This window comes from Lactuca sativa, chromosome 4, assembly GCF_002870075.4.
Source record: "Lactuca sativa cultivar Salinas chromosome 4, Lsat_Salinas_v11, whole genome shotgun sequence".
Taxonomy (NCBI): domain Eukaryota; kingdom Viridiplantae; phylum Streptophyta; class Magnoliopsida; order Asterales; family Asteraceae; genus Lactuca; species Lactuca sativa.
In genome coordinates, this window is record NC_056626.2 from 171,826,771 (window position 1) to 171,850,442 (window position 23,672).

Here is a 23,672-nt window from a genome sequence, read left to right on the forward strand (position 1 = left end):
GCCAGTATCACCTCCTACACCATCTGGAAACAGATACTTCATGTTGCTTGTAGATGACTTTAGCAGGGTCATGTGGGTCTTTTCTGCTAAAAACCAAAGATGAAGCTCTACCTGTATTTAAGAACTTCAGGAGCCTGGTAGAAAATGAGACTGGAGAAAAGCTGAAGGTGTTCAGAACGGATCGGGGTGGAGAATTCTTGTCAAACCAATTCTCCAATTATTGCAAAGAAACGGGGCTTGAAAAACACTACACTTCACCATACTCCCCACAGCAGAACGGAGTAGTGCAGAGAAGAAATAGGACTGTACTTGAAATGGTGAGATGCAATCTAAAGACTATGGAGATGCCTGATGTGTTATGGGGTGAAGCTGTAAGTCACTCTGTTTATGTGCTGAACAGAGCTCACACAAAAGCTCTGAAAAACTCAACTCCATACGAGCTGTGGACTGGGAGGAAGCCAAATATCGACCACCTTAGAGTATTTGGATGCACAGCATACATGAAAGTCGCTAAAAATCATCTGAAGAAACTCGATGACAGAAGCATGAAGCTAGTTCATCTCGGGGTTGAAAAAGGATCGAAAGCGTATCGGTTGTTAGACCCAGAATCCGGCAAGATGTATGTAAGCAGAGATGTTATATTTGAAGAACAACAAATTTGGGATTGGAAAAAGGAGTCGAAGATCAAAGAAATGCCAGGGATGATTTTCACTGTTGAAGGATTCGATTTCAACGAATCCTATGTTGATGAAGATGAGCCGGAACCTACGACACCATCACAAGGAAATGGGTCATCGGATAGTAATAGCAGCTGGGCTGAAAACTCTGGGCCCATTAACTCTCCGTTGGATTCACAAGAAAGCCCACAGAGCATCTCTATAGCTCCAGCGGGTACACCGGAAGCACCTAATTCCCCAAATACTCCGATCGCATCCCCAATTACAACCTCTAGCTCCACCAACGACAGTACTCCTCCTTTACGTTATAGACTTCTCACGGATATATACGAAGAAACAGAAGAGATGGAGCCGATTGAAGAACTAATGATGATCCGAAATGATGATGAACCAGTCCCGTACACAGAAGCTAGCAAGAAAAGGGAGTGGATCGACGCTATGAAGACCGAATTAGCGTCAATCGAGAAGAACGAGACGTGGAAATTAGTTGATCTTCCACCGAATAGAAAGGCGATTGGTCTGAAGTGGGTATTCAAAGTGAAACGTGATCCAAGTGGAAGAATCGTTAAACACAAAGCGAGGATCGTAGCGAAAGGATACGTTCAGAGACAGGGAATTGACTACGATGAGGTCTTTGCCCCAGTTGCTAGGATCGAGACAGTTCGCGTGATCTTGGCACTCGCAGGTTCCAAAGGTTGGAGAGTTCATCATCTAGATGTCAAGTCAGCATTCCTAAATGGAACCCTAGAAGAAGAGGTGTTCGTATCCCAGCCTGAAGGTTTCGAGAGAAAAGCTGAAATTAACAAGGTATACAAACTCTCTAAAGCTCTGTATGGTCTAAAACAAGCCCCGAGGGCGTGGAATGCTTGTTTAGATAAACACTTGAAGAGTTTAGGATTCGTGAGGTGTGTCCAAGAGTATTCCGTTTACACAAAGAAAGAGGGTGATGATGTGCTGATCATCGGAGTCTATGTGGATGACTTGCTAGTAACCGGAAGCTGTGCTGAAAACATCCAAAGATTCAAGAAGGATATGCAAGCAAAATTCGAGATGAGCGATCTCGGACTCCTATCTTACTACTTGGGGATCGAAGTGAATCAAACAGAGTCTGGAATCACACTGAAGCAAGAGGCATAAGCAAGAAGCATCCTAAAGAAAACAAGAATGGAGAATTGCAATCCCACAAAGAGTCCCTTAGAGCATAAATTAAAGCTGATAAAAGAAGAATATGGAGAATTGGTGAACCCTACAGAATACAGAAGTTTGGTAGGAGGCTTAAGATATCTAACCCACACCCGACCTGATATTACTTTTGCAGTGGGGTAGTAAGCAGATTTATGGAGAAACCAAAAACACAGCACCTACAAGCAGTGAAGGGTATTCTAAGGTATGTGAAGGGAACTTTAGATCATGGCCTGTCGTATACTAGAAGTGAAGATGAACTGAAGATTGTGGGGTACTCAGATAGTGACCTAGCTGGAGATGTAGAAGACATGAAAAGTACAGGTGGAATGGCTTTCTACATGAATGAGAATCTGATTACTTGGGCATCACAGAAACAACGGGTGGTTGCACTATCATCCTGTGAAGTTGAGTTTATAGCTGCCACCATGGCAACCTGTCAAGGGATCTGGTTAAGGCGACTACTGACTGAAGTTGCAAAACAAAAGGTTCCACCTGTTACTCTATATGTTGACAATCAATCAGCTCTGGATTTGATGAGAAATCCAGCTTTTCATGGGTGTAGTAAACATATAGATATAAGGTATCATTTCATAAGAGATTGTGTGGAAAAAGGAGAAGTCACAGTTCACTATGTGTGTACCAAAAGGCAGAAAGCTGATGTTCTGACAAAGGCAATGGCGAAGGCAAAACATGAGGAAATGAAGAACCTAATTGGAGTTAAAAAGGTTTGATATTTCTGAATTAAGGGGGAAAATATTGTATTTAATTCAGAAAGTTTATTGTTTTTGTACGTTTATTTAATTCAGTTTTTGCTTTGAATAATTCAAGGCCATGTAGGCCATGAGGGTCCGAGTCTCAAGTTTGAGTGGAGTCAGTTGCTACTTTGTAGCATATCTTTTAGTTTAAATAGCTTGTTTTTATCTGGTGAATGAGGTACCACCTCTTAGTAATTGCCTATTGAATAAAGTAGAGCAGTTTTTCTGCCCCTGTAAATTGCTTGTCTTATCTTACTTCATCTCTGATACACTGTGAAGACTAGTGAAAGTAGCTTTCCAGTTTTACCCTTCCTGTCGTTAACAAGCTTTTGTCCCCTGTACAATTCAGTATTATTTGTCCCTTGTTTCTTGCCAGGTTAAAAGACTTTGTTGACCCTGCAAAGTTCCAACAAAAACGAGGTCGAAAGTTCGAATACAGACACAAACGTCTAAGTCCCCTACATCAACTACGAGAAATCTCTCAATGCGCTCCTCCTCTGTAGGAAAGGAAGGGATGAACTCTGAACATCTTCAACAACTTTGATCATATAAGAACAACTCTTACTTCATTGATTCGAAGCTCCAACACATCAAAGGTCCTCCTTATTTGAATGATTCGTGAAATTGAAAGAACTTTAAATATTTTTCATCGTTTTTAATCTTGCATGTGGCATTTCTTCCCTCCTTTGGTTCGATCTATCCTTTCAGCATTTAGGGACTACCCGTCATATTCTCCCCCACTCAATAGCATGTGCACAATAGTTTTTCGATAAAATGCTTACATGAATTGGGAGTGCATTTCTACTATGGGTCTACATCTCACTCTCTCTCTCTCTTTCTCTCTCTACTATAGCTTTGTTTAGTATTATTGTATTGTCATAGAAGATATCTGCAAATTTCTATATCCAGACATTGAGTTGTAAGCCCAAGGTGTTACTTTTCAGATGAGATTCAATTTGCATCAACTGTTGACTACCTATTTATTACAGCATAATAGAAAACTTGAATCTTTTTGGTAATACCCGGTGATTGATCATTTGATCACTTTTGTTCCTTTCACAAGTCTGATAAACCCTATATATTTTGATACTTTTATTATCTTGAGCTAATATATATCAGTTACAAATGATCTTTAAAGAATTATTGTACATAACAAATGTGCGTTTAATTCAACATCTAAGATTTGGGTCAAGTTGCATTCTCCAAAGTAAGAGATACGATTCCTGTCAAAATTTCTGTTTTGGCGTCCTGAAGAGTTACCAAACAATCACTTAAACCCATGACCACTTCCTTCATGGTCGGTCGTCTGTTGGGCATGTCATCAACACAAGTCATTGCCAATTCTACTGCCTTCCCTGCTGAGTTGATGTCAAATTCTCCTTGTAACCTAGGATCAACCAAGCTTTTTACATTCCCATCTGAAAGCTTTAAATTAACCCATCGACTTATGTGTTTGTTGTCATTATCATATCTGGCTATAGCTGGTCGTCCTGTAATTATCACCAGAAGCACAACCCCAAAACTATAAACGTCACTTTTCTCAGTCAATCTGTATGACGACTGATACCTGAAAGCCAGATTCATTCATATTGCATTTAAGCAAAAGATCCAAGGAAAACATAAAACTTGAGGAAACCAGTACACCAGTCACACAATTAAGTTATATTTAAAAAAGAAAAAAAATATCGGGGCTTGTTCTCTCGCCAAATGCAATAAGTACCTTCAAGATGTGAGTTATGATGGGTTCAAGGCGTCCGTTTTTTAATTTTTTTTTTTTGAATTTCAATATAAATATGATTTATTATAGATAAGATTCGGAAAAATTACTTACTCAGGGTCAAGGTACCCAGGAGTGCCAGCAACTAAAGTTGAAATATGTGTAGCACCTTCTGTAGGAAAAGCTCTGGATAACCCGAAGTCTGCTAGTTTCGCATGAAACTTTTCGTTCAATAAGATGTTTGTACACTTAACATCTCTATGGACTATAGGCGGCGTGCAACCATGATGAAGATACTCTAGACCTAAAACAAAACCCATGTGGTTAATAATCGTTGTGATTATAGACGCTAAAATTAAATGAAATTAAGTAGATTTTAATGATTTGGTTACTGACCACATGCAACATCACATGCTATTCGTAGTCTTTTTTCCCAATTTAAGACACTTAAACTTGTATCTGCTCAAGCCATATTTCAAATATTAAGATGTGTAAACATATAAATTAAAGATGAAATGTCATTAATAACAAATACCGAATATATGATTTTCTAAGTTCCCATTAGCAATGTAATCGTAGATAATTCCCTTGTGGTTGCCTTCATTGCAATACCCAACCAGCGTAGTCAAGTTTTTATGATGAACACTCATGAGAAGATTGGCCTGTACATATAGAGAATTTGTTAAATTTCCATGTAATTTTCACTGCACAAATTTTGTTGGTGTTGATTTTTCATTTTAAGCATATGATGTGTGTTTGTGTGTGTGTTGTTATTGATATGATTGACAAAGAGTATATTTTTTGTGAAGCAAATATGGTCCTACAATCAAGTTACTAAAAGTGGTTGCATCCGCCACTGATCCAGGAGTGTGTTGTTATGACTAATTAAAAACGAGTTATTCAAGATGGATCATGCGATTCAAGAGAGCCTGTAGCAAAGTTATTCAAGATTAGAAAAATCAAGGAGAAGACGCATGAAAGTTCAAGGAGTTGCTTGTTATGACTAAAAACAAGTTCTAAAAACAAGTTGTTGGTTGGAACACTATGGATGATACTCTCCATAGTGATTCTTGGATTGATGAATTTTTTGAAAAGATCTTGGAAAAGTTGAAATTTGATGTTGATGTCGGTGATTGTGGGCTCTTAAGTCCGGACATTATGGACAACGATTTTGATGATTTGAAGGATATTATCATGAAACCTGATTAATAATGTAATATTGATAAAGAAATAGGGGAGATTGTGAAGAACAATTAAATGTTAGAATAAAACCAACTTATAACAAGTGTTTACGGGAAGAGGCAATAAACTGTTGCTCCAATAGTGCAAATTCCTGGAGAATTAATGAAGATATAATCTTAGGCGATACATGAACAACCACCTATTTCACACCAATCTTTGAGAAGGAGTTTGCGACCTCTTCGAGAACTTTACATCGGCATGATTATATAATATAATCGAGTAAACTACACGAATGGTCCCAATGGTTTAAGATAATTTGCACGTTTGGTCTCTAACTTATTTTTTTAATTTGAAAGTTCCCTACTATTTGTTTTAATTTATTGTTAAAGTCTAGCTTATGGGGCGTCTTGCAAGTTAAGCAAGACATAGGAATTATAAGGCTAATTTGGTAACTTATGAATGGTAGTTATTAGTGGCAGTTATAGGTGGTTAATCACCAACCATTTTGATGGTTGCTATAAAATGCCGCGTGTGAAATGTGTTGTAAACTTTGTTATTGCTATGATTAACAAAATGTATGTGTTTTTTCATGTAAAGAAGCAATGTTTTCCATGTAGTTTGATCCAACGATATATATGTGTGGGCCCCACTGCACGAAGGGAACATTACCTCGGCTTGAAATTCTTTGTCCCCTTGTTGAAATGATGCAGAAAGCATCTTAACAGCAACTTGAACATCACCGATATAACCATGATAAACTTCTCCAAATCCTCCTTTCCCAATAACAACTTTGAAGTTGTCAGTAATGCTCTGTACCTCTGAGTATGTGAACTTTTGTCTTTTTATCTCCAACCCATCGCTGCTTGTTTTGCTTTTGTTCGTATGCAAATTACTTTGACGAATTGAACCTGTGCATATTTTGTGCACGTGTGCATGATTTTTAATTAAAAATATAGATTATTAAATGAAATTGAAGTTTTTCTCGATCATAATTCATACCATGAGCTTTTTGTTTATTAATTATCCATATGGTGGTGATTGCAGCCAGGATCACAAAGAGAGAAGCAACCGTTGCTATTACTGGAACAATGAATTTTTTATCCTTCTTGTTTTTGCAACGATTCATCACACAAGAACTTGCCTCTTCATCTGTACTCTGACCATCGAAACTGATTTTGAGGCATAAGTGTTAAATTATGAAGCAATGATTAATAGTATAAAATTTCCAATCACACATACGTGTCAAGAAATTAGTAACAAACCTTATTGACAATGATCCGTTGTTTGATTTTGCTAGAAGCTCCTCTGGAATCGGCCCAATGAAATTGTTTCCTCTTAAATTGCTATAACAAACGTTAACTAACATTAATTTATTATTCCAAGCAACAAGATTTCCGATGCATGCTAGTTCGAGGGGTAGATAACTTACAGGACTTTCAAGAATTTCATTCCAGAGAGAAAATCAGGCACAGTTCCTGTCAAGTTATTGTTGGACAAATCCCTGAAATAGGAATAAAGAAAATGGCACATACAGTTTTTGGAATTAATTAACTTTCGTAAATACTTTAGTTTAGTACATCTTGCTGAAATGAGTGTTTGACTTACAAGGTTTCTATCATTGTGAGGTAAGAAAATCCATGATCTATTTTTCCTTTAATTCCACTTGTAGACAAGTTCCTGATTCAGATTATTAAACGGTATATAAATAATTTCAAGAAAGGAAATTAAAACCATAACTTTCAAGGGTCATGAAATTGTATGCATACAAGAATGTGATCCTAGACATCTCCGTATCATTGTAGCTGCATCTGACACCATCCCAAACAAATTCCTGTGGTGCACATGGATCTCCTTGCCAATTTCTAGTTATTCTGTAATAAGATTTAATGCTCCCTATTGCAACAACTAATAGAAATATCGATTGTAATCAAAAAGAGAAACCAACATGAGTTGCGTCAAGTAATATTGATCATTATTGTAAATAATAGCTAGGAAAGATTGTAGACGTACCATCATGGTGATCTGTTTGCCTTTGTGTGAGCTGCTTTAATACATAAAGCTCAAGAGCGTTGATGATGGGTGGAAGGGTTGAATTTTTTGTTTTATTTATTGTGAGTGTATATCTTGGTGCTATCGTTTCAGGCGCTGTGCTATAAATACTGGCTGTGTTCAGATATATGGGAGAGAAAGGTCCATACGATAAGTTCCCATTCAGATAAATGTTGAATTCTCTTGTCTGGTTTCTTTTCAGTAATTCAACTTCAGCAAAGTGCATGTAAATGAAAAATTTATCGTTGGTATTAAAAGGATCCCACTCTATTTTAAATGGATCATTAGGGTTTCTTGGCGTTGCAGCAGAACTCATAACCTCTGATGGTGGGTCAAAGACGTTCGATAACCCTACCGATACTTGTTCCCGAGTGTATAAAAAAGTACTATCAAACAAATTAATTGGACTCCATACACGATCATACTTGTCATCGTTATACCTAAGCCGTGAAACAAAAAAACAAATTTAGTACTTTGTAAAAATTAGTTTCTTTTTTTAGAAAACATTGTATAAAGTTGACCTGACTGTTCCAAGCGTAGTTCCAAAATTTGCGCGTGCATAAAGGTATAATGATCCAAAATCGGTTTCTTTATACATGTCGCCTGCTACAAGCCGTAGTTCTATCGCTGATATGAAAGGAGTCCCACGACCTATATTTACTAGACAAAGATGAATGTAATCTGTTGATGAGACATGTATGATCTCCATTGTTTTTGGTTGAGATGACGAATTGAATTTCATGGTATCCCAGTAATCAGGTCCAAGATAGACATCGAATTCTGGAAGTTGGCCCTTCAAGTCATAATTCCCATACATAAAGCTTGTCCTTATGAGATACCTGTTACCCTTTCCTTGTGTTGGTTTTAGGGTGTAGCAGTTTCTTGTGTTTTGTGGAAAACTTGTGAGGGTGGTAGCATGTTTATAAATGTCTAACGAGTTATATGCGGGCATTATGCTATGGATTTCGCCAGTGTCTCTGAATTCAGCATCGGATATGTAGTTTATGCCTGTTACTTGATCGGTGTATGTTGACCCTTTGGCAATCCCACAGTCTATGCTAATGAAGCCTGCAATGGGAGGGGAAAAGAGGTTGATCAAGAGGTTATATAATTAATTAATTAGTATTTAGAGAAATAATGCTTTCGTACCTGATTGATCATTCTGGGCATCAACAAATACTCCAAGAAGAACTAATATTGTAACAAGAGATTGGAAATTCATTTCTATACCAAGACACTACTTTGAAGTTATGGTAACACCTTAATTATACATGCAAGATGCCAATTGACTTTTGAGGCGCTTGGGTGTGCAAATTGACTTTTGAGACTTTTGAGGTTTAGTTTTTGGTCGATTGAACTATTTCTAATCATTTAACTATTACAGTGTCATATAATCAATTTAGAACCAAATTCAAAAAATAGATAACCCTACTAAGACAAAATTTACTATCTATTAGATTACTATAAATTACTATATTGACACTCCTCTGTCCCAAAAGTAAATTATTAATTAACACTAACTTTATTATAAGATATGACAGTTTTACCTATTTGTTGCATTTAATTCCATTATAGTTGTATTTAGTTCCTTTGTTACATTTAATTTCATTATAATTGCATTTAATTTCATAATAGTTTAACTAATAAATTGAGAGGTATTTTGATAAAAAAATATCTATTTTTAGGATTAGACTATTATTTAAAAAAAAAACAAAATATAAAACATGGATTATTAATAATAGGGACCGAGGGAGTATTTATATTTTGATTGGATTTTATTAACAGCAATTATTGGTATTACATATGAAAATGAAATCAACTTTTGTTCTAAATTCTAATGAAGAGTGTTTCACACTTTTATCTTAAAGCCCTTTTAACTTTAAAAAAAATATTATTTTTAGTCTTTCAACTTTAAACTTTTTAAAATTTCATTTTCATCCCCTCCATTTTTTAAAGTTTTGTGTATAACTCGGTAACATATACATTTACCCTAAACTTTGTAAAATATCATTTTGATCTCTGGGCTTTAAACTTTATAAAATGTTAATTTTACACTATTGACTTTCTAAACTTTCGTATTTATTTGAACCACCGAGAGTTTAGTTAGTAGTATCAACCATGTATATTTATCTACCCACAAACACAACGATACCTAACTTTTATAAATACAATCGTAAAAATTAATTTACAAAACATATCGGATTGACGCTACATCGTACGGTGGGCGAATTACTAGTTCATTTTAAAACTCATCGATAAATAATATGTAAAAGGTATATTATAATCGATAGAAAATAAATTTTTATATCTTAAATTTAAAATATAAACGATATAATGATATATTGGAATGTCTTTTGTGGTTATCTTATTTATTATTATTTTTAATAATCAAAATTTATCACATATAATAATATTTGATTGCCTGATCATTATAACTTTAAATAGTTTTCATACCTTAAACGTAAGTAATTCAATGTGCCTTGATTTATTAAATCTTTATATATGTCAAAATTTGCCGCGACTAAAAACATCACTAAATAATATCTTCAACAACTTATCTATTAATTTCTATTATTTATATCATATACAATAATTTAGAGTTTCTAGTTTTGTTAGCAAGTGGGTGGGGCAATTTTCCTTCTCAATCCTTCTTGTACGCTACACAGTGGTCCTAAAACTGAGCTGGCGTCAATGATGGTTTAAAATTCTTTCCAATGGGGTTAAGTTCTTCAAGTCAAGCTTCTTATAGTGGTTGACCATCATTATCTTAATTATTTTCAACCATGCTGTTTGATTAATAAAACTTTGGAATATTTCGTTACAATTTGGAGTGAAACACGGTGTAACTTCAAGATGATATGATACAGTATATGGGTTTTAGTTAAACATGGCCTAAATGGAGCTCAAGTTGTTTCTCTTCCATATTATTTACTTATTTAAACACCAGAAGATGTTATGATAATTGATATAATACCAGGCAGTAGCCTACAACACATATATGAATATTTTAGTAAATACCGGACATAACTTGTTTTACATATTCAACAAATAGGATGAAAAGGGCCTTAACTGGTTAAAAAACTTCTGCAACAGGCTTAGCAGCATCAATCTAGAGCAAGTTAAGAAATAGTTAGAAAGTTACACATTTGACCCTCAAATATCAAGCATCGACTCTTTTATGAAAAAAAAAGGTGATAATATTACCTTTTAGACATTAATCTTAAAGTTGTAATATTAGATAATAGGGAGACTTTGGATCATAGGGAGACTGGATTCCCAAAAAAACTTGACTCACTTCCTAATTGTATCAATGTCGTCATCTTTTCTAAGTTTTCTCCGTTTTATAAAGAATTGAAATGTTGAAATAAGTAAAATATATACAAAATATGATAACAAAAGAGTAAACTTACAAATGTCAAATGGAAGGATTTATGTATCCAACCGACTGAGACTTAATAGGTGTCATAACCAAAGTTTTCACCTAGGACGTACACAACCTTGTTTGACTAATAGCACTTCCAGTTGCTTCCTAGAACCATAGACGTCATAAATGCTTTTGAACTTGAAGTTACTAGTGGTAATATTTTTCAGATTGAAAAAGTGGGCATAAGTGGGATGCTATATAATGTGAAATTAATGAAAGGATTTGTAATTGCTCTAATATATGTATTTAATTAGCGATTGCACCATGCACGATACTACAGAAAATTTGTGTATGTATGGTAGGCAAGATAAAATTATAGCAAATTATAATTATACCTGCAATTTGGCCAATATTTCTGGAGTTTTACTTCCTGATGCACCTACAATGAAAACAAATCCAAACGTTTGGTTATATTGAGATTTCCAGTCATATAACTCTTATAAAAGTAATCCAATTTATATATATCTAAGCAAGTCCCAAATGACAATGGACCTAAATATCTATATCCAGTAACTATGAATGATTAAAAGAAGTAATAAATAAATTGGTTTCGATACCTAACATACCAATTTCAGTTCCTAAAAAAATACTTGTAGAGTAAAATAAATTGCAATGCATTACTCACCTTCACTACACCTACAAACAAACAAAGCAACAAATACCTTATAAGAACTTTTAGGCAGCCATGAAAAATAGCCCATCTCAACAAGCATTGTTTAATATATGAAAAAGTGATCATCTCCTTAAGCCAATACAAGCTAAAAGCATTGTTTCAAAATTAACATTATTACAACAACAAAATATTGGTCGCTTTCATTATTTGTTTTGATCTAGAGCATACTAAAATGAAATGTTTCTAACCTGATAGTTATCATTGCACTATTGGAGATTAAGTTCATCTTGTCCAACCACTTTACAAGTTTCAAGCCTCCAAACATTCTGTTTCAACTCCAACCACTTACCTTGCGACTGTAATAATACTAGATGTATCAGGAATTATAAATTGTTCCCCTCGGCAAGGTACAAATGTGTACTTCGGGTTTAACGTCTGATTCCTCGTACGCATTTAATCATAATTTATTTAGTTTTGTAGAGCTACTCGACGAGTTGGGAGCCCCAGACTCATCGAGTGGAAACAAGATTGGACATAGGGTTTTAAGCAGTCTACTCGACGAGTTGAGAGCCCTCAACTCGGCGAGTAGGTCTGCTAGAGTGAAACCCTAATTTAAGCATCTTAATCCCCACCCCTCAGCTTCATTTATAGCCTCCAAGTCCCAAACCCTAATCCACGAAACCCTAGTGCTTTGCTTGAGGTTGTGAGCCATTTTGAGTGATCTTTGTGTGTTTTTGAAGCTTGTGGAAGAAGAGAAAGCTAGGGGGCTTAAGAGGGAGAGAGTAGATGCAGAAACTACACATCATTTGCTACATTTTCGGGTAAGCAAGTCCCAACCTTGCTCAATGATTTCTTTGATCTCTTCTTTTCATCTTTATGAGGGTTTTGGTCCAAGTATGTTAGAATGTGAAGAATGGACGACCCAAGTGGGCATTCTTCCAGATCTAGGACCTTGAAGGGCTATTATGGAATAAAGGTGCAAACTTTATGCCATGGGAGTCCCCATGCAAGCCATAGAGTGTAATTTTGGCCTTTTAAGCCCAAAAAGCCATGCATGGAGTAAAAAGGCAGAAGCTTTACGTGTTCATGGAATGTTTTGGGTACAAATCTATGTTAGTATGTATTAGTTTGGTGTATGGATGGCTAGTGGACTGACAATCTAAGTCCTAAATGGTTAGGGTTGAGCTAAACCCATGAAGTAGAGGTATTAATGGGTAAACTTGGAAACTTTACCCTTAAAAGGACGCTCTCAGTGTGAATGAGGGATAAGAAGCTTAGATCTGAAGAGTAAGGGCTTAACCCATTAAGATGGCCCAAGCAGACAAGGGAACTCGTCGAGTCCATTGAGGAACTCGACGGGTTGAGTCATGTTGTCCTGTTTCTGATTATGGTAGAACTCGACGAGTTGATTTGCTAAATTGCGACTATGAGTAGCACGATAGAACTCAATGACTTGGGGGGACGACTCTGCGAGTTGGGTCACGATTTCAGGACTGTTGAGTTAAAGAACTCGGTGAGTTGATAGGTCGACTCGGTGAGTTGGTCAACCCATAATGTTGAATTTAACCAGGGGTAAAATGTGATGGGTTATTATCATTCTAAATCTCCTAAATGTGCATGCAACCCTAGAAAACCTTGGATCTATGTTTGTCTAAAATACATGCAAAATTTGATTTCCAAGGTTCATAATCCTATCTAGCATACATGGGGAACTTTTAACATAAAATATGGCTAGAATTACATACCTTGTAGTTTATTTGATTCCTTGAAAACCTTGAGAGCCTGGCACTCGAAGTATGATGCCTCAAATGTTTCACACAAAACCTAGTGCTTTGGAATAACTTTGAGAGAATGTAGAACACTTCAAGATTGGCCTAGCACTCTTCTTTTCTTAGTGTAGTCGACTTTGGTGGATATCATGTTCTTTATATAGTGTGCTACATTTAGGGTTACACCATGTAAACCCTAATGTAACATGGCTCTTCATTTCCATGACCCATGGGTTTAAACCTCCATGGATCATCCATGGAGCATCCTATGGGTCTTAGCCCAACTTGATAATCCATGGAGCCTTTAGCCAACTATACAAGTTATGGATGATTTACATAATCAACCCATGTATTTAATTATCATCTTTTGATCACTTAATTAATTCTAAATTAACTCTTGATCAATACTAGTTAAATAATATTATTAATATATTAGAACTTATAATATATTAATAAACGATAAGTGTTATTTCTCTCATTTTATTTTATCCAAATGCATGATGCCATGCAACCCAAATGGACTATGTCGGGTCGGGTCAAGTACATACCAAATATAGTTATGGACTTAGACACCTTATCAAATAGTCTCCCAATTGGATAAGTCTAATAATTATAACTGCATGTATGACTTCAGGAAGCGATCAGCAATCGTAGCTCTTTCAATGTCTCTCGGAACTGGGAAAATGATGTTACGTCATTTAAGATAAGTGATCATATAATCCTCTGTTCTAGATATCTGCCAGAAAAATACATGGAAAAATGTTTTACTTATTGTCCAACAGTTTGTTTCCCGATTTCCGATTTGTTTGACAAAGAACTTAATCGAACACATCAATTTAGTTCTGACCGGGCATGGTACATGGGTCAAAACAAAATCATCGAGGGGCCCATATATTGCTTCTAATCCAAGAAGGAACAGATAAACTTTGACTCATATGCTTGTTCTACTACTTGTTGAATCACACACAAAACTACGTTTTATAACATCAATTTACCAATGCGGTTTCGTACGATCAATGCATAACCAATTCATAGGCAACAGGTCATATCTCTAGGTTTGAAGACTTATATGATATTACCATCTCACGATCACTCGAGATAAATTCCATGAAGTGATACCAGTAAGCGTGGGTTGAATCCAATGCTCAGGACTTTTGAGCACTCATGAGTGTTGTAGCCATGTCCAACAACTTAGACCTCTGCAACCAACTCATGACAGTCTTGATTCATACCTACTTCCAACATATGACCTACTGTGGAGAATTCGAATAATATGATATACCAAACATAATTATTCTGGAAGTCAAAACATACAAAAGAAATATAGTAAACGATTGAAAAAAGATAGCAACACTTTACTCATAAATAAACACAACTTTTATTCATCATCAAATGTCAATTACACTTTACAAATTTCAAAATTATCTAACTACTAAAACTAATATCATCCTTCAGCCCTATGCTCTGAGCATGCTGGAGATGCTTAACCCGACTCAGTCCCTTCGTGAGGGGATCTGCTGGGTTCTCATCTGATGATACCCTCTTTGCCATGAGGAGTCCTTTTTCTATTCGATGATTGATGAAATGGTATTTTCTATCGATGTGTTTGGATCTCCCGTGATCCCTTGGTTCCTGGCTAAGGCAATTGCACTTTCACTATCACATAAAATTTCCATTGGCTCCTTTATAGCTGGTACAACTCCAATGTCTCCAATGAAGTTCTTCAGCCATATCGCCTCCTTTGTTGCCTCGCTTGCTACTATATACTCTGATTCGCAGGTTGAATCAGCCACTGTCTCCTGCTTGGAACTCTTCCAAGTGATTGCTCCTCTGTTTAAAGCAAAGACCCAGTCTGACTGAGAGCGGAAATTATCCCTATTAGTTTGAAAGCTAGCATCACTATACCGTATAACTCTCAAGTCATCACTCCCACCGAGGGTAAGGACCCAGTCCTTTGTCCTCCTCAAGTACGTGAGGATATTCTTTACCGCAATCCAGTGAGCCTTGCCAGGGTTCCCCTGATATCTGCTAACCATGCTCAAGGCAAAGGCTACATCAAGACGAGTACAAGTCGTATCATACATGATCGAGCCTACTGCGAAAGAATAAGGTACTCAATTCATTTCTGCTATCTTAGCCTCGGTACTCGGGCTCTGAGTCGTACTTAGTCTGGCGTTACTCTGGATGGGTAACTCTCCTTTCTTGGAATCTTGCATGTTGAACCTCTTCAGCACCCTATCCAAGTAGGGACTCAGACTAAGTCCAATTAGTCTTTTACTCCGGTCTCTCAGAATCCTTATCCCTAGAATATATGCAACTTCTCCTAGGTCTTTCATAGAGAAACACTTCCCAAGCTAGGACTTCACTTCCTGCAAGGTTGGGATGTCATTTCCTATGAGTAGTATGTCATCCACATATTGTGACATCCCCAAAATCTCGGCCAGAAAAGACCGATTTTCATTTATGATTTTAAAATATTTTCAGAGTAAATCCTTTTGATTTGAAAGAGTTGCGGAATTTGTTCCCAAAAACAAAACATGATAAAACAATGTTTACCAAAGCATTTCATAAATGAAATGTATTTTCATTATAATCAAAACTCGGGGTGTCATGTTCCGATACAGACCAATAAGCATAAACGATAACATTACAAGTCATTTAACAAATATGTACATATACAGACTTGTAAACAAAACAACTGATGGTTCATCCATCTCATGCCCTTGCGCCACTTCCTGTAATACAAATAAAACTGAGTGGGTTAGGCTTGGGAGCCTGGAGAGCATATAGGGTTTTCAACCCACAATAAATAATCATATTTAATTTTTTTACCAACCCACAATAACCCATTTACCCATTCCCGTTATTCTCACTTTATGTCCCTAAGACAACTAACATAAGGGACCTAGTCTAAGAATATTTCATCGGGGCGACAACACATGCTTCGGGGGTACCTCATCAATATAAGTCAAATAAGGCAACCATGATGGGGATGGAGTACAGCGAATGAACACCCAAGTTCACTAACACCTACAGGTGGCGAACCTGCTAATGTTTCCACAAGACTATCTAGAAAAGTATGTGGTCGTCATCTAAACTCCGCTAGATGACTAAATCAAACAACAACGAGGCCTCTCATCTGTTTATTACACACCAACTATCTACCCATGTTCTACCCAACATATTAGTAGATAAAAATATACATTTTTATACATGGATAAAAAACTGTATAGCATGCTTTAATCAATACATATTCCATATAACAGATGAGGCACACACACACATAACACGTATTTCATAGAGAATAAATCATATCTATGAGTTAGAAGAAAGTGAATACACACTCACACATATAAACAATAATATACTTAATACACTCGAACCATACTTGTATTATTATCGTGTTTATGAAAGGTAGTATACACTCACACATATAAACAACTTTATATTATACCCATAGCACGTATTTTATAGAAAATACTTAATATTTATGTGTTAGAAGGAAGTAACTACGCAATCACTTGATCAGAAGATGATCGGACAGCACTACGACTTGCAAAAGTAGTAATCCTTTGCAGATCTGGAAGATCTCTTCAAAAATCGAACTTCTCGCGGGCAGAGCTTCGGCTCGGGAACCGCACTTCTCGGGATCTTCGGGATCTCGGGACTTGCCTCGGGGCTCGAGAATAATACCAGGGCTTCGGGATATTTCTGGCACGCAAAACGATGCAAAACGGGAGAGAGAAGAAAGGAAATTGGCAATTCGGTCGGCTGCCCTCGCATCCTATTTATAGGAGGCTGGAGCCTCGGAGTACGCGGGGCGTACTGGTCTCCGAAGTCGTCACTGCATGCGTCATCCGAAGTGTCGACACTCTTCGGAGTACGCGGGGCGTACCTCAGATTGGACTGCTGACTCCCCTTCGGATAATGCCGGAATTAAAGATTAAAAATAAATACAAAATAATTAATAAACTTCGGAAATTCATATCTTCTCCATACGAACTCCGTTTTCAATGTTCTTTATATCCATGGAAAGGTGAGACTATGCTCTACAACTTTCGTTTAGACTTCGTCAGCTAATTTTGAATTTATTTTTAATAGGCCGCGACAGAAAAACTTCGTTATAAATTCATAACTTCTTCGTTTGACGTCCGTTCTCGCCTAACTTTTTATCGCTTCGATACCAACAATGAGATCTTCGATTCTCATTTAGATTGGTTCTGCTAAAAACCCCTCGATCTCAAATCGAGTAAAACAGGCTGCATACCGCTAAGCCGAAACTTCGATAAATGATAACTTCCTCATACGAAGTCAGATTTGGGCGTTCTATATATATTCGGAAACCTCGATTCAACTACTACAACATTATTCAAAGATATTAAGTTTATTTTACACTTAATATTTGACGCTTATTTTTATTCTTAATTAATCAAAGCACATAATTAAGCAATTAAGCACCAAAACACATAATACTCAAATAATACAATCTTATTATTTCAAAATGGGTTACAAAGGTTAACCTAGACTATTACATTGCTAAAAGTGGCAAGCCAGGAAACACAGGCGTTAAAATTCTCTCCACCTTAGAATGATTCCGTCCCCGGAATCACACATCAAAAAACAAATGCGGATAGCGACTCAACATGTCACCCTCCGTCTCCCAGGTGAGATTCGGCCCATTCGTGTGTTTCCATCGGACAAGAACTAACCCAACCATTTTGCGTCGCAACTTCTTAGTCTTTCGGTCAACAATTGCCTCTGGTTCTTCAATCAACCTTTTGTTCTCATCAATTCTCAACTCAGAAATTGGAATTATATCGGGAACTTCTCCCGTGAACTTCCTCAAATAACACACATGAAAAGTGTTGTGAATTCCATTCAGTTCTTTGGGTAATTCGAGCTTGTAAGCTTGGTTCCCAATCCTCTGAGGAACTTTAAACGGTCCAATAAACCTTGGACTCAACTTTCCCCTTTTACCAAATCTTATAAGTCCCTTCCACGGCGAGACTTTAAGCAAAACCGAATCTCCAACCTCAAAAGTCATCGGTCTTCGCTTCTTGTCAGCATAGCTCTTTTGACGATCCTGAGCCGCTAACATTCTTTCCCTAATTATTTTCAACTTTTCAGCAGTCTGATGAACCATCTCCGGTCCCATAAACTGCTTTTCCCCACCTCAAGCCAAAAAGACGGCGTACGACACTTCCGTCCATTTAAAGCTTGATAAGGTGCCATCTTAATGCTCGATTGAAAACTATTATTATAGGAAAATTCTACCAAAGGTAAATGTTCATCCCAATTACCTAGGAATTCCAAGGTACACGCTCTCAGCATATCTTCAAGTGTTTGTATTGTTCATTCACTCTGACCATCAGTCTGCGGATGGTAAGTTGTGCTTAAACATAACTTGGTACCCATTTCCTCTTGTAGACTTTTCCAAAACCTCGAGGTGAAATGGCTATCACGATCCGATACAATCGTTAACGGAACACCGTGAAGCCTCACAATTTCCTTCACGTAAGAATTCGCAAGCTTTTCCATAGACCATTTCTCCTTGGCTGCTATGAAATGTGCACTCTTAGTGAATCGATCAACGACCACCTAAATCATGTCGTGACCATTCTTTGTTCTGGGCAGTTTAGTGACAAAATCCATAGCAATGTCTTCCCACTTACCCATAGGCGCAGGCAATGGTTCTAAACTCCCGTATGGTTTCTAATGTTGTGTCTTGACTCTCGCACAAGTCACACACTCGACCACATACTTTGCAACATCAAGCTTCATCGTCGGCCACCAGTAGTAGGGTTTCAGGTCCCTATACATTTTAGTGCTACCCGGATGAATTGAGTACATGATTTTGTGAGCTTCTTCCATCAGAAGATCCCTAATTCATCCTGACTTAGGTACCCAAATATGATCTTGGAATACCTTCAGTCCATGACCGTTAGTACCAAACACCAACGTTTTACCCAAACGTTCCTCCTTTCGGTCATTTTTCTCAGAAGCTTCCTCTTGAGCTTTCTTTATACTTTCCACAATGGTCGAGACAACTTCAATTCTCAACGCTCTTGGCCTTTTCCTTTCAAGATTGACTTTCCGACTGAGAGCATCAGCAACAACATTAGCTTTACCGGGGTGGTAAAGTATCTCACAGTCGTAGTCTTTAAGTAATTCTAGCCAGCGTCGTTGCCTCATATTCAATTCCTTCTAATTAAAGAGATATTGGAGACTCTTATGATCAGTAAAAAGTTTGCACTTTGTGCCATAGAGGTAATGCCTCCATATTTTCAGAGCGAAAACTACCGCTGCCAACTCCAAATCATGAGTCGGGTAATTCTTTTCATGCTCTTTCAGCTGTCGAGACGCATATGCTATCACCTTTTCTCTTTGGGTCAAAACACAACCCAATCCAACCCCAGACGCATCGCTATAAACGGCGAAGTCTTCAACTCCATCGGGTAGAGAAAGTATCGGTGCCTCGCATAGCTTCTTCTTTAACTTCTTGAATGCTTCTTTATGCTTATCACTCCAAGCATAAGTAGCTCCTTTGTGGGTCAAAGCTGTTAACGGAGTAGCAATTGAAGAAAAGCCTTGGATAAACCTGCGGTAATATCTGGCTAATCCTAAAAAGCTTCGAATCTCCGTAGGACTTTTTGGTTGTTCCGACTTCATCACAGCTTCGATCTTCGCTGGATCAACCATTATCCCTTCTTGGTTGACCACGTGACCCAAGAATTGGACTTCACGAATCCAAAAATCACATTTGGAGAACTTTGCATACAACTTCTCCTTCTTCAGAACTTCCAACACTTCTCGCAAGTGTCTGCCATGCTCCTCCTGGCTTTTCGAGTAAATCAGAATGTCGTCTATGAACACTATCACGGATTTATCAAGGAAAGGATTACAAACCCTATTCATTAAATCCATGAATGCTACCGGAGCATTGGTTAGTCCAAACGACAGAACCAAGAACTCGTAGTGTCCATATCTAGTTCTGAATGCAGTCTTCTCGATATCTTGCTCTCTTACTTTCAGCTGATGATATCCTGACCTTAGATCGATCTTCGAGAAATAGCTTGAACCTTGCAATTGATCAAACAGGTCATCAATCCTCGGCAACGGGTATCTATTCTTTATTGTTGCCTTGTTCAGCTCTCTGTAGTCGATGCACATTCTCATACTTCCATCTTTCTTCTTCACAAATAACACCGGAGCTCCCCAGGGCGATGAACTAGGTCTAATGAGACCTTTGTCCAATAACTCCTAAAGCTGCATCATTAGCTCCTTCATCTCCGTCGGTGCTAATCGATAAGGTGCTTTTGCTATTGGCGTGGTTCCTGGTAACAAGTCTATTCTGAACTCCACTTGTCTATCAGGTGGTAATCCAGGAAGATCCTCAGGAAATACTTCCGGATAATCACACACCACTGGAATACTCTGCATCACCTTCTTTTCCTTCTTAGCATCGATCACGAATGCTAAATATGATGTACATCCCTTGGTCAAACACTTCTTGGCTTTCATTAGAGAAATGATTCCAGAATTTACTCTGCGTTTGTCCCCATACACCATAAACGAATCTTTACCAGGCGGGTTTACTTTAACTATCTTCTTCTTGCATAAAATTTCGGCATCATTGGCGCTAAGCCAATCCATTCCCAACACGATGTCGAAACCATTAAGATCGATGGGAAATAATTCCTCGTGGAACTTATTGTTGGGTTTTGAGCAATCTAACACTTCCTAAGTGTGCATGCAACCCTAATAAACCTTGGATCTATGTTTGTCTAAATACATGCAAAATAATAATTTTCCAAGGTTTATAACCTATCTAACATGGCATGGGGAACATTTCAACATAAAAGAGTTAGAAGAGATTACATACCTTTTTGATGAGTTTGGTTCTTAAGGAGTTTGAGGGCCAAGCACCAATAGTGTGAATGCCTCAAATGGAATCACAAACACCACAAACTCTTGGAAAACTTTAAGAGAGTATACACACTTGTATATTTCGGCTACACACAAGCTCACACACACTAGTTCACTAGTTGCCATTTCATGCTCCATAAGCATGCTTATATAGTGTGCATGGTTAGGGTGAAACCCTAATAACCCATGACCTTTCCTTTCCAAGGATCCATGGGTTAAAAGCTCCATGGATCATCCATGGACTTCCATCCAAGCCTAGCCCATTAACAAATGAGTGTTAGCCCACACCATATAAAACCAATAGCCCATAATCTAATTAGTCTTCCTTTTAATCTCTAAATTAATTCATAATTAATTTAAGAATAAGACTAATTAAATAACATAACTTCATATTAATATATTATAACTTATAATATATTAATAAACATATGTGTATAACTCTCATAAAATTATCCATAAATAGTTTGGATGAGATGCAACCCAAATGGACCATGCCGGTCGGGTCAAGTATATACCAAATAAGTTATGGACTTAGACACCTTATCCAACAGACTCCCACTTGGATAAGTCTAATAACTTATTTGCCTATATAACTTCAGGAACCAACCAGCAATCGTCGCTCTCGAAAACTCCGTCGAACTATGAAGCGCCATTTTAAGACAAGTGATCATATAATCCTCTGCTCTCATGATATCAGCCGGACAAACACATGAAACTATGTCTTGCTTATTGTCTGGCAGTTGTTTCTCGATTTCCGATTTGTTTGGCAAAAAAAAAAACTTCGCTGAACACATCAGTTTAGTTCTGACCGGGCCCGATACATGGGTCAACACAAAATCATCGAGGGGCCCAGATATCGCTTCTATTTCTAGAAGGAACAGATAAACTTCGACTGATATGCTTGTTCTACTACTTGTTGAATTGTACACAAAAGCACGTTTTATAACATCAAGTTACTGATGCGTTTACGTGCAATCAATGCACAACCAACTCATAGGTAACAACTCATATCTCTAGGTTTGAAGATTTATATGATACTATCGTCTCACGATCACTCGAGATAAATTCCATGAAGTGATACAAGTGAGCGTGGGTTTATACCAATACTCATAACTTATGAGTACTCATGAATGTTGCAAGAACCATTGCCATGTCTAAACAACTTTAGCCATCTACAAACCCAATTCATGACAATCTTGATTCATACCTACTTCCGACGTATGATCGATTGTGGAGGTTTGAATAAATTAATTATTCTGGAAGTTAAAACATGCAAAACTGAAACAATAGTAAATAATTGACAATGACAGTAACACTTTACACATAAATAAATCACAAATTTTATTCATCATCAAACGTCGATTACATTTTACAAGTTTCAGGAAAACTATCTAATCTGTAAAACTAATATCGTCCCTCAGCCCGATGCGCCTCGCATGCTGAAAATGCTTAACCCTCGTCAGTCCCTTCGTGAGGGGATCTGTAGGATTCTCATCCGACGATATCCTCCTTGCCACGAGGAGTCCTTCTTCAATCTTGTGTCTTATGAAGTGATATTTTCTGTCAATGTGTCGGGATCTGCCATGATCTCTTGGTTCCTTGGCTAAGGCAACCGCACTATTGTTGTCACAGAAAATCTCCATAGGTTCCTTAATAGCTGGTACAACTCCAAGGTCTCCGATGAAGTTCTTCAGCCATATCGCCTCCTTCGCTGCTTCACTCACTGCTATATACTCTGATTCACAAGTCGAATCAGCCACCGTCTCCTGCTTGGAACTCTTCCAAGAAATTGCCCCTCCATTTAAGGTAAAGATCCAGCCCGACTGAGAGCAGAAATTATCCCTATCAGTCTGAAAACTAGCATCACTATACCCTAATACTCTCAAGTCATCACTCCCACCAAGGGTAAGTGTCACACCCCCGAACCATACGGCGGAAACGTCCGGGGGCTGTCGTGACTCAATTGTATACCATGACATTGAATATATATGAAACATAACAACATTCGTCACCATTCATCAATACAGTACAACCAGTAGTGTTTACATGAAATACATTGGTTAAACATTACATTCCCAAAAATTAATTTGTTCAATTCATACAAAAATAAACTGCAACCGTCACTGAATATGATTTCCCTTGATTCACTGGTTCCCTGAGAATACAAGTATTTTGAAAAACGTCAACATATGAAATGTTGGTGAGTTCATAAGTAATGTTTGAAATCCAATGTTTGTATTGTTTGAAAACCACCAGAAAATCCGATATTTTCTGAAATGAAAAACTTTCGAAAATGTTTGTGGAGATCCATAGGTATGCCTGTTTGTTTCTATACTTGTGAAAATTGTTTATTAAAAATTATATGCGTTTCGAAT

The 23,672-nt window shown here is 37.3% G+C and overlaps 2 protein-coding genes across 2 annotated transcripts in view; both read right to left on the bottom strand.

Annotated features, from left to right (window-relative positions):
- Window positions 1–3,611: 3,611 nt before the first annotated feature.
- Window positions 3,612–8,871, bottom strand: LOC111904657 (probable LRR receptor-like serine/threonine-protein kinase At1g05700). Its single transcript, XM_023900397.3, has 13 exons — window positions 8,715–8,871; window positions 8,087–8,633; window positions 7,527–8,005; window positions 7,283–7,421; window positions 7,122–7,193; window positions 6,946–7,017; window positions 6,779–6,859; window positions 6,516–6,685; window positions 6,186–6,424; window positions 4,870–4,996; window positions 4,731–4,793; window positions 4,449–4,638; window positions 3,612–4,184 (listed from the first exon to the last, which is right to left on the bottom strand). The coding sequence occupies exons 1-13, from the start codon at window positions 8,785–8,787 to the stop codon at window positions 3,806–3,808; spliced, it is 2,631 nt and encodes an 876-aa protein (XP_023756165.1). The 5' UTR covers window positions 8,788–8,871; the 3' UTR covers window positions 3,612–3,805.
- A 1,767-nt stretch (window positions 8,872–10,638) lies between these two features.
- Window positions 10,639–23,672, bottom strand: part of LOC111904675 (uncharacterized) — a 74,245-nt gene continuing 61,211 nt past the window's right edge. Inside the window, exons 3-5 of the mRNA XM_052771031.1 lie at window positions 11,615–11,625; window positions 11,325–11,368; window positions 10,639–10,674 (exon numbers count right to left, since the gene is read on the bottom strand). Of these exons, the coding sequence (XP_052626991.1) occupies window positions 10,639–10,674; window positions 11,325–11,368; window positions 11,615–11,625 (91 nt within the window). The remainder of the gene's footprint in view (window positions 10,675–11,324; window positions 11,369–11,614; window positions 11,626–23,672) is intronic.